This window comes from Lepidothrix coronata, unplaced genomic scaffold (genome assembly GCF_001604755.1).
Source record: "Lepidothrix coronata isolate B3197 unplaced genomic scaffold, Lepidothrix_coronata-1.0 Scaffold29, whole genome shotgun sequence".
Taxonomy (NCBI): Eukaryota; Metazoa; Chordata; class Aves; order Passeriformes; family Pipridae; genus Lepidothrix; species Lepidothrix coronata.
The window spans coordinates 498,335-514,512 of NW_016690209.1; the positions used below are offsets into that span (position 1 = coordinate 498,335).

Consider the following 16,178-nt stretch of genomic DNA (forward strand, 5'->3'; position numbering starts at 1 on the left):
CGCTGCTACCACTCCCTCTCCAGGTGCCTCCAAATATCCGAGATCATCCTTTGCCCTCTCTGCTGCCTCCCATGGTTTCACTAGGAGAAGGTTTCCTCCCCTCAAGCCCAGGGGGCTCCCCCAGCACTTGCCAGACAAGAAGAAGGGTATGGACAAGGTCATGAATGTGCTTTCTCTTAGGTACCTCATTAGAGACATACAGATGTAAATCAAGCATAAAAACAAGGCAAGGACTGAGACAGGACTGTGGTATTTCAGGGATAACCCATCCAAGGGAAGGAGAGCTTTGCTGCCAGCCACGTTTCACAGATCTTAGAGAATGTGGCACTTCCCAAACCTCCTTTTTTCCACTCCCCAGCATGAAACAAAGCTGTGTGTCATTTACCCCAACAGCAGCTGCAGCTTATTTGGAGACACGCAGTTTTTCAGATTTGCAATTGCATTCCTGGACATTTAGTCTTTTTGTAAACAGGTAACAAGTTCAGGTCAGCTGGGGATAAGCCAGGGCAGCTTCTTTCTCTGCAATAAAACTCCCATTGCAATAAACTCATGCTTGTCCTGAAAGCAGCCTGGGCAGAGGGGCTCCAAAGACGGTAACTCAGTTGTCAGTGCCTTACAGGATACACAGAACTCTCAAAAAGTTGAGTTTTTTTGTTTAAGAGAACGAAGATGGCCCAGTTCTCTTCCTCACAGGCAGTAACTTGACCTTGCTCCTTCAGCTGCTGCTATGCAGCCCTTCAGAGACAACAAACAATCCAAACAAATCCCCAGAATCACCCCAGGCAGCCTTTTCCAGCTTCTCCTGTTAGACGTCTGGGCAGGATGATCTCGACTGGCTCAGCTTCCCCACACCACAGAGCTGGTGCCTGCAGTGCTGGGCTGCCCACACTGCTCCCACTCTGGCTGTGATGAAGCCCAGGTGAGGAGCCATCAGGGCACGGCACTCACTGATTCTCACTAACCAGCTCTGTGTGATTTTGCCATAGCAATTGCTCTGCAGTCCAGCAGATAACAATTTTTGGGTAGTGCAAACCATACAACTACTGCCAGGCAGTCACCGGTCATTGCTGTGACACAGCCAGCCAGGTTCTCTGCCAGCTCCTGCTTTGCCCCACTCAGCTGTAATTCACCTTGGCACACACTTCTCTTCACCGTCCTGTCATGCAGAGGACATGGGTAAAGAGCAGATCATTTAGGTAAAATTATCCCTCTGTCCTTCCATCCCATTTTCCCTCATTACACCCTTCCCCTGACCACAGTGAGTAGCTGATCTTTAGCAGCACATGCCCTGCAAAGGCAGGCAGACATTTACAGTGCCACTCAAGATAAGTTAAGGTCTTTAATCTTTCAGAACAATTTGCCTCGTCAGCTGTTCACTATCCAAGTTTGCTCCAGATAAGACTCTCTGGTATCTAAATGTCTAAAAAACAGTGCACTTAAAACTCGTTCTTTCGTTCTCATTAATTCCAGGTAGCAGTGGAATATATGAATATTTTCAGTTCCTCCAAAGTTGCAAAGAAGGTGTAAAACCACAGAGCACAAGAAGCCCAAAGGGAAACCCAAATCCCACTTTCAGGCAGTGCCATGGCAGCCTGCTGGCTGCATACAGATGCACAGGATGGGTCTGGGCAATTAACTGTTTTCTCTTTTTTTGGGCATCGGCCTTTCCTGCCCAGCCAGCGCCATGAGGCTGACCAGCGAGGAGCACAAAGAGAGTCCCTAGTACCGAAGCTGTCCACACAAGAATAATTGCAAATACAGAACACCCAGGAAATGGAGTCGACAGCATGAAAATGTCAGTTCAGAATTCAGTGGGGAAAAAAAAAGTGTAAATCACTCATTTTTCAGGGTGTGACTGGTCTCACTAAGAAGTACATTTAAAGTAAGATTATTTGGACTAGGGCAGAGAAAGGTCAGTTAATCCTTTTACTTTGAGCATGTAGCTATTCCCTAGGATGTATTTTCTCTTGTTCCATGCAAGTCTTTGTATCATAGGGGTCCCAGTCTTCAACACAAGTAAGAATTATTGAATTTTCATTTGCACTGTTGCTTTGATCTCATCTTGCTGGAGAAAATGCAGTTTTTAGCTCCATTTATCCACAGTATTAATTTTTCCATTGGCTTTAAGGAAGCCACCAATTTACTGACTGGCTTTTCTCATGATTTAAAACATCATCTCAATAACATTACTATCTCCCAGCCATATTTCACAGATATTGTGAAACTGGTTTATACTGATATCTTACTTAGCATCTGGCTGACAGGACAATTGCAGGAAAATATTGCCAGAGATATAAGGCCATTTTGCGATAAATAATGAGCTTTAAAGCTTAACAGGTTGTTTTCTTTAGAAGGAATCATAGCAGAGTTCCTGTGCACAAAATAGCCACTTGCCATACACAGGCTGAGGTGGAAAGTGCCCCTTAATGCACGAAATAAATCCTAGAGAGTGACCAAACAACAGCTAAATTCTGAGCTGAAGTTTTTCATGGCTCTTTCAATTATCTAATTTGACAGAAGTGAATGACTGCTTCTGGAAGTGTACTACAGCTAATAATGCATTCCAGAGTTATTAAGGTTTATCATGTAAATCTTTATTTGAGTGCTTTTAAAATGCATATTACTTTCTTGATAAACTATGATGGCTCCTTAGGAGCCGTTAATACAAATTAGGGTGCATACCACATGTAGTAGAAAGCCTTATGGAAAGTACTTACTCCACATGGAGAGTAATCAGCTTTTAAATTATATTAAATACTGCAGCTGCAATGTTTTCCCCCCAGTTGCGGGGATCAGATCACTTTTGTAAAAATATTTTTTACTAAATTTCACTTCCTTATGTAAAAGCCCAGTTTTCAGTTGTGCAAGCAGGAGGTGAGAAGCTGGAGACTGACAAATTGCAGGGAGAGGAGGACAAGCTCCTTTCATTTGTACCAGTTAGAATTCCCCAGATACTTTTCATAAATAATTTCTGTAATCTAAAAAACCTGTTGCTTTTGATCAGAAACCTCCCGTGTACATGCAGAGCAGATTTTCTTGCTTATTATTTCTACCTCCAGGTCCTTATATTTGGTGCCTTTTTACAACATACAACAGCTACCTCTGCCCTGTGCAGCAACCTCACTGGGCAAATTTACTTTCCACAGGCACAGCGGGCTGGGGTGTTTATTTACCACACCATAGCAATACTGCAAACACCATGCCCATCTGGAAAACCCTACCCTGATGCATGTTAAATGAATACGATGAGAGAAACAAAAGTTGCATTGACTTCATCTGGAGTCAGGTCAAATCACAGCATCTCACCTTGGCCTCCTTTGAGCTCCTTCAAGGCAAAATGAGGTCTCGAGCCAGGCACGCTCTGCAAGGCAAAAGCAGGGGACCTGGAAACAAGAGGGTTTCTGGGGGAATGTTGTAAACATTTAGCTCAGCTATAATTACAGATGGTTTGTCTAAAGGAGATCTTTGGCTTGAAGTAATGGCTGAGAAAAATCTGAGTAAAAGCCCCAGGATCTGCCCCATGCTGGATAAAATGACCTTGTAATCACTGTGAGTGGCACATGATCTTCACAGACCAGTTGTCACAGGTCAAGGGGGGGACATCTTCATATGTATATTGTGACAAACAGAAAAAATGGATAAAAACTGTCTTCATACAGGGAAAAGACCTGAGGATGGGTTCTGTTTTGCTTTCATAATGGAAAGATCCCCAAACCTCTCCATGAAGTGTCCTTGCAGCTCCATTCCTGCACCCCAGTGCTCCCATGCCGAGTGCGGGAGGCAAGCAGCCCTCCTGGCCGGGTATAGGATAATGTCACTTTGCAAACCTCCTTAGGTGCTTGCAAACTGTTCCTGGGATCAAAATAGCCATGAAAAGTGGACAAGAGGGGAACATGGACAGCAGTTGTAAGCACTTGGGGAGCAGGAAAGCCGTAAGCTGATGCAGCACTCATCCACCCTACACGATCAGCTAAATTAACTCAACAGGATCTGCAAAATCAGGGAGAAAACTCTTCCTCTGGCAAATGCTGCCTTCTCATCATCAGTTAAAATTTTTGCAAGCTTCTGTATTGTCACCACTTGGTACCAATTACACATTTGAAGACAACATGCTGGCAAAAAGCTGTTAGCGTTCCCTGCCATATTTCTTCTCACTGGATTGCAACAGGTAGCAAGAGACTACGGAAAGAGGGTTTGTTTATGTCTTAAACCTGCAGGTATTCATCTACAAAGTTCTTTATTCATCAGTGATATATCATGCAGGTCTTGAGCACATCCTGTACACACATATATATCTTCTTGACAGACTAAGACAGGCAGGATTTGGAGAGAAATTCTGTTGTTTAAAAACAACCTCAAGTAAACTGAGGTTTGCTTGATTCAATTTCCACTGTTTGGATTTTTTGAGTCCCATCTCCATCATTATCACATTCAGACTGAAACCTTGTGGTTTTAGACTTTGACAAGTTCTGTTGAAAGCAAGGTAATTGCAATGTGTTAAAACCTTTTTCAATGGCTCCTCATTCTCACATGATCCATGAAGAAATATCTGAAGGAATGTTTTCCTTCCCTGAGGCTCTCACCTCTATTATTTTCTTTCCAGTAATGAACCTACTTGCTCTAAGTACATACTTTTGCCTTTCCACAACCTTTGCATGAAAGAAGTTTGGCTTTACTATGGCAACCATGCATCAAAGGTCCTTTCAGACTTATATTTCAATCTTTGCTGAAGGAGAGAGAAACAGATGCGGCAGCAAGATCCAGTTTCAACAGATGTTGGTCTGAACTGTTTCTGTATTTGTGAGGAGCACTGGGCAGAGTGGGCAGATGCAGTGTCAGATTAGCTCTGTTCGTCTCGCAGGTGTGGGGCAGACGGCTCTGGATGTGCTCCAGGCACGTGGGCACTAAACAGAACGGCTGTCAGAGCAGTGTTGCACTTTCATTGTATGGAAAGCAGTGTGAAGCACCAGCTCCCTTATTGCTTCTTGCACAGTGAGGAGCAGCACTTGGAGAGATTATAGTACAACTGGGATGTATAGAGGAGGTGATAATTTATATGGTAATGTCCAATAATAACGTATGTGCCCTCATTCCCATAAATGCTGAGACACTCTCAGAGTTTATCACTTCCTGCACTGTTGTAGTCACTACACAGTCACACACTAAGGCCTTCAGTTGCCAGGGCATATTGACTTTTTTTTTTTTCCTGTTAGACTGAGCAAGCATTTGAGCAGTGTTCCATTAACCCAGGCCTAGGAGGTGGATTTGGCATAGGATGCTCCAGTTGCTGCCGTATCCAATGCCTCAAGTCACTGGCACCATGCCTGGGTTCGATGTGGAGTGGACAGCAGGGCTGTGTGAGACAGGGCTGTGTAGGCAAACAGACCAGAGGGGTGTAAAATGAACACCTAAGTGGTGAGGAGAGCGTGAAAGCTAAAAATACCCACTCTATGCCCTCAGCCAGATTTGGAGCTTGCATCAGGCAGATTTTTCTGTTGTTCCTTACCCCAGCTCCAAGCCATCTCTTCCCAGCAGCTTAGCCAGCCGCACTCAGCCACTGCCCCAATGGTTTGCGATGGTCACTGATGCTCCTTTTTATGGCCCTCTCAAATGGAGGTGGCAGACAAGATGTACAGCTCCAAAGCTGTCGGCAAGTGCAAGCAAGAGTGCTTACAGGCACTTTTCCAGCACTTTCCCACCTTGCTTTCTAGACCTCTGCAGGTAGATCAGCAGACTGAAAACACTTGAGTCCTGCTTCCACACAATTCTGAGAGGACAGGGGCACTGGAGAGAGCAGCAGAGGGAGAATTACCCTGCAAAATATCTAAAATCATTACCATTTAATATATGCTATTCTACTAGAAGGACTCACCACTGTGCAATGGGCTGTGCTCTCCCAAGAACATTTTCTTTGAAGTGGATTCTGTAACTATGGAAGGGCAGAGATAGGTACCCTCCCAACTGTATCACACTGTGACTCCACTCAACCACAGCAGACAGGGAAGAGAGGGACAAATTCAAGCACAGGCCGAAGCTAAGTTTCATACAGAGGAGAGGTGTCCACAAAGAGCAACGTGTTAGGGAATCATTTTGTTTCCTTTCTCTGCAGTGCTGCTGTGCCTTTCATTTAACATTATTGAGAGGTGGAGTTAAATTTACAAGCGGCAAGGACATAAGAAAAGTTGATAATAGCCATGGGCTCAATCTATAGGGATTGATCCTGCCAGTGATTGAGCTGCCTTCCGTTAAACAGCTGAGAGCAATGCTGGGTGTTCAATTCACCCTTCCAGTGTCAGGATTTTTTTTACACAAACTTCCTCTCTGCCCTCTCCATGATTGTCAGAATATCCATCCATATCACTAAAGACTTAATTTCCTTGTTTACTGTAGCAATCCAACACACCAATCAAGCAGATGCAAACATTTCTTGAGCAGACAGTCATGGTGACCACAATGTCCTGGGGGGATTTCTGATGAGACTGTGAAGCCAAAGAGGTTTTCCACTCAGTTTTAGAGCTCCCAGAAATGATCTCAAAATGTTAAAAAATTCTCCAGACCTGCTAGTCACAGCAGTGCCTGGCAGCCTGCTTTAATTTTCCTGAGTGGGTGAGCTCCATTTCCAGAAGTGCTCACACAAATTCAGGTTGCTGCAATAGTCCCTGAAGAGATGAGATGGTCTTTCAGGAGGACAAAACACTATCACTAGGTATTACACATGATTTTTCCTCCACCTCAGACCTCTCCAGTCAACATTGCTATCCCCATAAAGTCTGGTCTCGTCAATCAACTTGAGCTGTTTCAACTTCTCTGACCTGTTAGTTAACTAATTAAGAGATTTCCTCTCCAGTTAAAAATCAAAAGCTCAGCAATTATTAGTTATTTTAAACAAAACAGCAAAACAGATCTCCTGTAGCCTGTTAAAACTTCCCTGAGGTTTCAAAGCTGTCACTCATCAGAGACTGTATTTAATCTTCTCCAAAGCTGTGTGTCCTCCAGCAGCAGCTCACCAGGTGTCATCCCAGTTCACCCATAGCCACGTGCACAGTGCTCAGGCTGGAGGAGGATCACAGTCCCCACCAGGACTGGATCTCACACTTTGATCCCAGTTTTAAACCACACATTTACTCCCTGGTACTAAGGAGTGCAATGAACTACAGCACTGAGGGGAAGGCAGGCTGAAGTCACTGCCTTTTGGCCAGGAAGATGGGTCTGCTGCATCTGGGTGTTTGCTTCAGGCCCCTCTTTTGTAGCAATCAGTGCAGGGAAATCATGGAAATCAGATCACAGAGAGACAAGAAATGAGTAAAATCCCATGAACAATTGGGACCAGGTATATCTCTGAAAAACACCTCTCTGAGATGAGAACTGGGGAGCTCCAGTCTCAGCAATCTGAGATGATATATGACTGAAGTCTGGTGTGCAAGGTAGCCAGCTAGGAAGGGGAAATCATTTCAGCTCAGGGTTATTTCTATTTTTAACATTTCTGTGTTTATTTCTGCATTGCAAACAAAAATGCAGTGCAGACAACAGAACTGCAGGGATAACTCAGATGCAGGTGAAGCTGCAGAAGGAGACATTTCTTAAGTGGAAAAAGTCAGTCATGAGCAGTGAAATTAAAGCCCTTTTACCCATCTGCTAAATCCCTTTCCAGGCAGTTCTGGGACAATTTAGCAATAGTTATGAACTGCAGACGTGCATTAGGGAACCTGTGTTCCCTCTGATACTTTTTAGGTCAACTCTTGGAGATACACATCAGAAAAAGAGTTATTGGCCGAATGTAGCTATTTCCTCCTCCACTTTTTTAGCAATCTTCCTCCTGTCCGAGGAACAGTTGGCAAATAAAGCAAGTACCCTCCTATCCATGGGAGAGGGTTCACCCAGGCAGTTACTGCAGACAACTACATTGTAGCAAGTAGTTAGCAATAATGAATAATTAATGAATAAATAATGTATTTGTGTCTCAATACCCCAAGGTCTTTGGGCACCTTCACAGAAAATAATTAAAACAATAGATTACAAATAAGATGACAAGTCCCCAGGCAAGTGAATGTACATAAACCCACAGTAAAAACAGAGAGGACGCAAAAGAGATGCAGGAGCCAAAAAGTTCTTGTGCTTTGTTCTGCAGACTGCACAGTTTCTGATGGTTCACCGTGCCCTGCACTGGGATGGGAAGAAGCCAAATCCAAAGGCAAATACCAGCCCTAGCAAGCAGTATTCATAAGCCTTACTGTCACAAAACCACCTAAACGCTAAAGAATGATAGCTAGGCAGGGAAAACACAGGTTTTCAGGCTACAGGGATGCCTGAGTCCATGAGTGCAACCAGTGTTAGATGCAGGTAGTTCCTGGCTGTGTCTCCTGTGAGGGTCTTTTTCAGTCAATCCTCCAGCAATTCAAACGGTTTAAGGGGCAAAGAGCAATTCCTGAGTATTGCCAGATTTGTATCTCTTACTTAGACCTGTCCATGTATTACAACTACTAATAGTTGGGCCAGACACCATCATTAGTGGAGAGCAGCCCAGAAGCAGATTATATATACAGACACCTTTGATCTTTGGGGTAGTCAGAGCCATTCACAAGCACAGCCTGAATTGGGAATTAATGTGAGCAGCCACTTCTCCCTGCTGTATACAAACACACAAACTGTTTTCGAAACCCTTTCACACCTACTTGAATAGCAGGATCTCATTAGCAAAACACAATAGGCTAAAAGCACGTTTTTCCAAGCAACCCGGTGGAGTCGCAAGGAAAGGTTTCCAGCTACCGTTTAAGAAGCCACAGGCATCACATTTGAATAAAAGAATTCACTGATCTGAATGGTTATGAGCAAGCAAAATCACTCTGGGGTTGTTAAGACTCGGAGAGCAGAAGGGGAAGGTGGTTGTTTGCAGTCTGGAACACCTCTGTCCTTCCTGTGCAGATGCTCAGATACGTCTTCCTAGATTTTAATTTCTCTCTTGATGGTGCAGTATAAAGCTCCTTGGAGGTTAAAACCTAATATTAAATACTTTCAGCTACTTACGAGCACTGCAAAGCCTGTATTTCCCTGCTGGAGAGAAAGAGTGTATTTGTCATATATGCCCCTATATCCAACCTACAGCATTATCAGTTACCATGTAACACTTTCAATTACACAGCAGTTTGGCAGTGCTGCCACTTTACTTCATCTTAAGCATGAGAAGAAATCTCCTACTGACTTAAGCTCGGTGATCCACCTGAAAACTAACCCCACAGCTCTAAAGTCAACTCATCTTGCCACTCATTTAATGGTATTGGGTGAAGTGGCAAAGCTTGCAGATCTAGGGGAGGAGGATGGAACAGTTTCCTTCAGCAGCGTCCACGGTTAGTTCAGCTTCAGTCAGTCGGGAAATTTCTCCTTGGTTTTCATTGCATACCTCATTCCATTCCCTATTACATTTGTAATTCTCTCAGAGAAGCTCATCATTAGGTTTCTCCATCGTTTCTGAACTGGTCCCCAGGGCTCAATGCAGCGATGGGGAAAGCGTGAACAACCTCATGCATTAAGGTAACACTTGTCAACATCAATGCTTCCCCACCTCCTGAGGCAATGGCACTTTTATAGAGGGGAGAGAGCTGTAAGCCTTAAAGCCTTTGCAGAAAAATGAGGACCCAGTTTCATGTGATCCCACAAAATTAGTAAAGTCCATTTAGAGACACTATAGCGTTGGTGGGAATTGTATGTCACTGCCTCCCATCAGCCTCTTCCTGGATTTAGGGTTAGACCTCCCCTGTCCCTCAGCTGAGGAAACCTCAGGGTGTTTGTCCTTTCCCTTGGTGACACTAAGCAGGGCAGGTTACAGAGCAGCCCTTTAGCAAAGAACACTCAATTTTGGAGGTCAGACTGCCTCCCTTCTTCCAGTGAAGCTCAGAGTTATGGGAGCAGTTAAGTTTCTGGGCACTGTTGATTCCCAAAATGATTTTATAAGACACTTACTAAACATTTAGAGATGACCTATGAAACCAACCCCAGCAGCAGTAAACATCATGGTATGGTGGGGAACCGGCTCCCATGCTTTTATTCCCACCTTCCAACTGTTCTGAACACTTATGAGCACCCCAGTTACCTGGGACCTCACCTAAAACACATAGAAGAAATTAGAAGTGCTCCCCCTTAAGTGAAGGCAAACATTCAGTTTCTAGGCTATTATTACCACTGCTCCTTAGCTTTTTGTACTCCAAAATGTCCCATTTTACTGTTTTGGGGAGTTTCTTTCCTAGTTCAGCTCTTGCTGAGGGTCTGAGGTCTCTAGACCATCTTTGCTTTGCTTTGTCAGACACCTGCAGTGGCAGCAGGCACAGCAGCAATGCACGGTGTGGGGCACTCTAGAGACTCACCCGACCTAATGGCTTTGAACCACACTATCCTGTGAGAGGTGATGCAACAACAGCTGGGGCAAGGTTGCCCCTTTTCTGTGCTTTCGGCTGCTGAAGTCACTTTGGTGGCAGGTCAGTGTCAGCCAAGGCTGACCCCCAGGCACTGGTGATGGTGGAATCATTGGCAGAAGGCAAGGCTCAGCAGGGGAACAGGGACATCCCTCACCTCTGAGGCCACTGGAGGTCTCCTGGCCATCCACATCAATCACCACCCAATAACTCTTTGTCATCAGGTGAAGTTTGTGGCCAGTCTCAGCTCACCAGCCTGGTTGCAGGATGCTGAACCTTGTCCACAGCTCACTACCAGCAAGGTGAGGATTTAGGTACAAAAGCACAGTCCCAGGAAGGCTGCCATGTCCTTATACTTGCCAAAATGTAAACTTGAGGTGCAATAAAGCACATGCTGTTGAGTTCAGAGGTTCTCCTTCGTACTTGAATGTTATAATTATTTTTAAATCGTTATTTTATGTCCATTGCCTGGAGAATTGGGATCAGTATGTGCTATAGCTCTGAAAGGCATAAATAATTACTGCTTCAGAGTTGCTCAATCAGGCTGCCTCCAATCAGATTTTTGGTGAGCTTCTCGTTGTTGTTTTAGTGTTATTGTGCTGTGCTTTGGTTGGTTTTTTTAACAGTAGATTAAAGGGTTATTTCTGTTGGAAACAGATATTTCGGTAATACTGAAAATGAAATGTCCTAAATCAGAGCCTAGGAATGCATTATTTCACGCACTAGCTTCTGAATGATGAATTAATAACAGTATCTCAAATACATCTTCCATCAATATGCTTATTCAGATTCCATCAGCATTTAATTAACATAAATTATATGACATGAGGGGGATTCAGGCAGTCATCAAAAAGAACACTTCTCTTGTAAGCTACTGCAATTCTTGTGATTTCTGCAAGGCAGCAATTTTTATTTTTATTTTCCTCTAGAAATTAATCACAAATCAAATGTTTTCACAGCAAATTTAGAGCTGACTTTTTTCTGATTCTCTGAGGATAGGATATTATATCTTTGGCTTTGTTTCAGGTCTTCTTCTAAGTTTTATGCCAAGGAATAGCAGTTACACAAAGGAAGTAATGTCAGTATCTAACTGCAGAGGGAGGTTCAGCAGTCCCTATAACCCCACAGTGAGGTGGAGCATCAATAAACTACACAAGCCATTTTACATTTAAGCATCTAAAGGCAAGAGAAAATAGTTATGAGTGTCCTAAAAAGACTGAATCTGTTTTGTTTTGTTGTTTGTTTTTTTTTTAATCTCATAACAACACAAAAGGTCTTACTGTTCTGCCTAGGTGCAAGGAAAAGCACATAGAATCCAGGAATGGGAAAGTTCAGGTACGTGGTAGAAATGTCAGCCAGGTGACCAGAACGATGAGGAGGGAAAGAACAGCTGTAATCCCCCATCGGGCTGAATGGCATCCAAATGCTCATTTGCAAAAAGAAAGGAACTAAGCACAAAAGGCAAGAAAGAAATACAAGGACATACAGTCTCCTGATGTCAGAAATGGGGATATCAATTTTTCTGTGTGCCTTTCTAGGGCTAAGAGAGGGAATTGCCTGCTTTAACCTCCCATAAAGAACTAAAAGATGAGTTAAACCAATGAAAAGTTGTTTGTATTACGTATCACTTGAAAAGCGTATTCTGCTGTTGTTTTTGTGGCTCATGCTTTTATTTAAATGTTTTTTTTTTTGTCCTTAAGTTTTCTTCAGTGAAAAAGTTTATTCCGAAAAGGTGTGACAAACCAAAATATTTTATCCTGACAGACGTGGTTATTCTTTAAACTAGGACAAAGGACTGCCAATAAGTGTCCAGCTCCCCAGCCTGTTACTCCAGGAAGGGCAAAGGCACCACCACAGATGCTGCTGTGCAAGCCAGGATGGCAGAGGTGCATATGTGCATCTGGTAGCAGCTTTTCCAGAGACTAGAAACAACTGCAGAAGTTTTCTTGTGTGTATTAAAGAGCAGATCCTAGCCCCAAAAATCTTTGGGGAGTTTGTAGTGGGAGGCTGAGTCTCCTTTGCATCCCACGAAGGAGAAAGAGTGGCAGTATAAATAAATGGAGTTAATGTATACTGCAAGTGGTGAGGAGAAGATGAGCCTGCATTCCATTACACTGTTCTAGTCCATATAATCCACTCCAAATTACATAATAAAAAGCTCACTATCCAATAACCCTCCATGCTATTGTTATGAGTTGCCATAGAGTAACGGCGCTAAGCACCCAGCAATCCTGCAGCAAGCAGCTGCTCCTTCTCCAGAGAGTTCACAAGGGACCACATAAGCAAAGGAAAAATAATAACAGCACAAAGTGTCCAAGATTAGGCAGCGAGTCAGTAGCTGAGGCAGGAATAGAACCCACGTCCTTCCTGCCCTTGCTGCATGGAGTGGGCTCCACATCACTTAGCTCTGCTTGATGTAAGATGCTGTGCTAAGACTCCAGCATTAATAACCATAGTTTCTTTAGGCATCATAAAGGTCCATACAGGCCGACAAATAAACCAGCAGGCATGGAATAGTACCTTGAACAAGGCACTTTTTCCCTAGGCTGGCAGATGATGTGCGTCACCATAAAAAGATCAAAGATACACCCACGTAAAAGCCCTATTGTGAAAACCTGTTTTTAAAGTGTGCCTCATTCATCAATCATGACGAGGCTTTGCGAACGAAGATTTGGGGGGCCTCATTCATACTCACAGTTAAAGTATCTGTGAACGTTTGTGAAGCCTGTCTCAAACTCTGGTCAGAGAACAAGTCTCATGTGGGTTTTCCTCATTAAAGCAAATCACTTGCCAACATGTTTAGCCTCAGAACTTGGAAAGGGGAACTGGAGGACCACCATTTTTATATCACCATTCACTTCCATCCCATCCTTTTTCATACCCAGAATTGAAGGGCTCAAGAACAGTTCTTCAAAAACAGTAACAGTGGCCCTTAATCATCCTCCCACCTAAAGATACTATTAAAAATGGGAAGATGAAATTATCAACCTTCTGTCATCCACACTGCAGCACATCCCAACTCTATGTTTGCATGACCTACACATCTTTGGGTACACCTTCACACTGCAAAATACTACCAGGAGCAGCTCCCAGGAGCAGCAGGAACAGCACAGACAGGAGATTTGGTACCACCGAGGCTCTGGCATTTTTACAATAGTGACTGAGATTTTTCAGAGGGGAAACGAAGTGTTCAAATCTGATTTTAGCTCAGTGTGAATTGGACTCCCAACCTCTTGAGTCATTTTTTTTAGAACATCCAGACCAGAATTAGTAACAAAAGCATTTGCCTTTTTTTACTCCCTCTTTAGTTTTGCATTTTTCATTACATGAGTGTGAAGCAATACTGTACTATGAGAAGCAGTTAGAGCTAAGATGAAACACCACTTCTGCTATAATCCCTCTCTTTCAGTTGCTCATTTCCCTTTCTTTTGACATTCTCAAAAGGATTATTAATAACAACTGGGGAGAGAGATCTTTTCTGTCTCTTAACTTTGTAAGGGGTAAGTTTTCCCTGGAACATATTACTGAGGTTTCTTCTGCAGACACCTCCTGTGCCATGCCCCACTCCTCAGGAGCAATGGTATTTCCAGAAATTAAGTTAGCTCCACTAACTGTGTTATATCCTCCATTCTTGATAAACCACCCTTCATTGCCTTAATGTTCCCATTATGTTTGATGCATTGCATCACTGTTCATTTATTATAGCATTTTAGCTTAGGTTCACATTATATATCACTGGTGGAGCTCTCTGGGATAAAGGGCAATGAATGTTTTAATTGCCTGATAAATTATTAAGGACACTCCTTTAATTGGGTAACGTGGTGTTTACATCTTTGAAGCAAACACTTATGGAAACTGTATGGGTGCAGATTTTTGCTAAACACACAGCTACCAGCCGCTATCTCCCTTTGAGAATAATAGTTTTATCAGGCTATTAAAACAAACACCACACAGGATAGAGTGTATCAGATGCCAGGGAAGATCAGCAGCTGGAACAAAGACATGAGCCTCTATCAAAGTCAAAGGAGGTACATTGATTTACATCAACCAAGAGACTGGTCTTCTGCAACCAATGGATTTCACTCAAAGTGAGGCAAAATAGCAAAAGACCTACATTTTCCACTGCTTTAGCTAACCTAGTTCATTTGAACTGAAATGGGTCACAGTGTACCCACACAAGGAGTTCAGGAGCAAACCTGAGTTCAGAGGGAGCACAGGGAAAATGCAACTGGGGACAGCAAGTGCATGACGCACTAAACAGAACCTGGTGTGGCAGAAACCTGGTGTTCTGGCTCCTCTTGCAATGCAGGTCAAAAATAAAACATCCCCTGGAAGGATGCATCCTAAGCACCCCCTTACAGCCCGTAGGGAAAAGATGGGGCAGTATAGCTGGGAGGAAGCACAGTCTTGCCTGGAACCTCACTGCTCCCAGCTTTCTCCTCTGTTCATCTTGGTACTTTGAAACTGGGATTTCTTGAAATTTTGCAGCATCACTTCTGTCCTGAGCTGTGTGAATGCAAAAATATTTGTTGCATTCTTTCCAGCCAGATACTATGCTTCTTGCTTATTAAAACAGAGAGGAGGGGGCAGATTGTCTAGGATGAAGCTTTGTGTTGCTTAGAAGTATTGAAGAAATGGGCTTTTTAGGATAAGTTAGCATTTCAAAGGTGTTTCATATCTATTTGTTATCAGCTTTTGGTAACACAGTGAGACTGAGCTCAGCCCCTGCATACAAAATACCACTGGAATGAATTGTACTTTATCTCACTCTGACTTGACCCTTGCATGCCAAGCTATACACAGGTAAAAGGCAAAGAGGTTCAAAGCCTACAGAGGACAAAGCCACTCATTTCTGTAACTTTGCAGTGGCTCCGTTTACAGCTGGTTTTGGAGCAGACTCCCCGGGATTTAGGGCAGTCCATCCTGAGACCACTGGGGCTAAGTGGCAAGCAGTGGGTAGAAGCATGGGGAAGGTGAAGACAGGGGAACCAAAACCATATTATGCCTGTTTTAGCAATTTGGGCACAGATATCCACTGTTTTCATTAGAGGGGCTTGGCACTGGCAGACAGCCACAGCAAAGGGCAGATGTGGTTGCACCTGAATCAGATTAGCTGGAACATGGGCAGCAATATCACTGAGCAGATGCAATGGGGATCCTCTTCTTTAGACCTCTGGTGCACTTTATGACCTCTTTCTCCTCCCCCCCCCCCAAATTTTTTTTTCACCAGAATTGCAGAACTTAGGGCCACCTGGCTTTCACTTTATTTAAGGGTCTACTCTCATTCCTCTACAGCCACAGAGGACAACAAAGCAACTTGGTAAGAAAATATATACACACACATATAAATTTACATGCACGTCTTATGTATCCAGACACATTATTTTCCTAAGAAAAGATGAGACTTTAGTGTCTTTACCTGTCAAGAGGCCACCATGTTTTATTGGGGTAGGAATCCAGCCCATTGGGTGTCATGCCACACGACTGTTGCACAGCAATAGCTGGATTTGACCCCCATTTCCTGCAGCATTTGGGTGAAAACACAGTTCAGCCTTGTGGATAAAAGAGCCTTCTACCCCTTCAAGGGCTGCTGAGGAAAACGCAGTCACAAACCTACTGCTAACTGTCAGTGAATCTCAATAACAAAGTCGAATTAGGTGAAATCCCAGCTGATACCTCCTTACAAAAGCTGAGGCTGAACCAGTGCATCCAGAAAAAACATCTAATTCCATGCTCAGATTTTAAGAAAATCAATCCCTGTGAACATGCACC

General features: G+C 43.6%; 1 protein-coding gene across 5 annotated transcripts in view; it reads left to right on the forward strand.

Moving 5' to 3' along the window:
- Positions 1 to 16,178, forward strand: part of LOC108495283 (calcium-activated potassium channel subunit beta-2) — a 142,714-nt gene that overhangs the window by 59,321 nt on the left and 67,215 nt on the right. Inside the window, exon 2 of one of the 5 annotated variants that reach the window (XM_017810834.1) lies at positions 11,699 to 11,741. The exons of the other annotated variants lie outside the window; for them this stretch is intronic. Coding sequence (XP_017666323.1) covers positions 11,728 to 11,741 — 14 coding nt within the window. The 5' untranslated portion in view covers positions 11,699 to 11,727. The remainder of the gene's footprint in view (positions 1 to 11,698; positions 11,742 to 16,178) is intronic. 5 annotated transcript variants of the gene reach the window in all.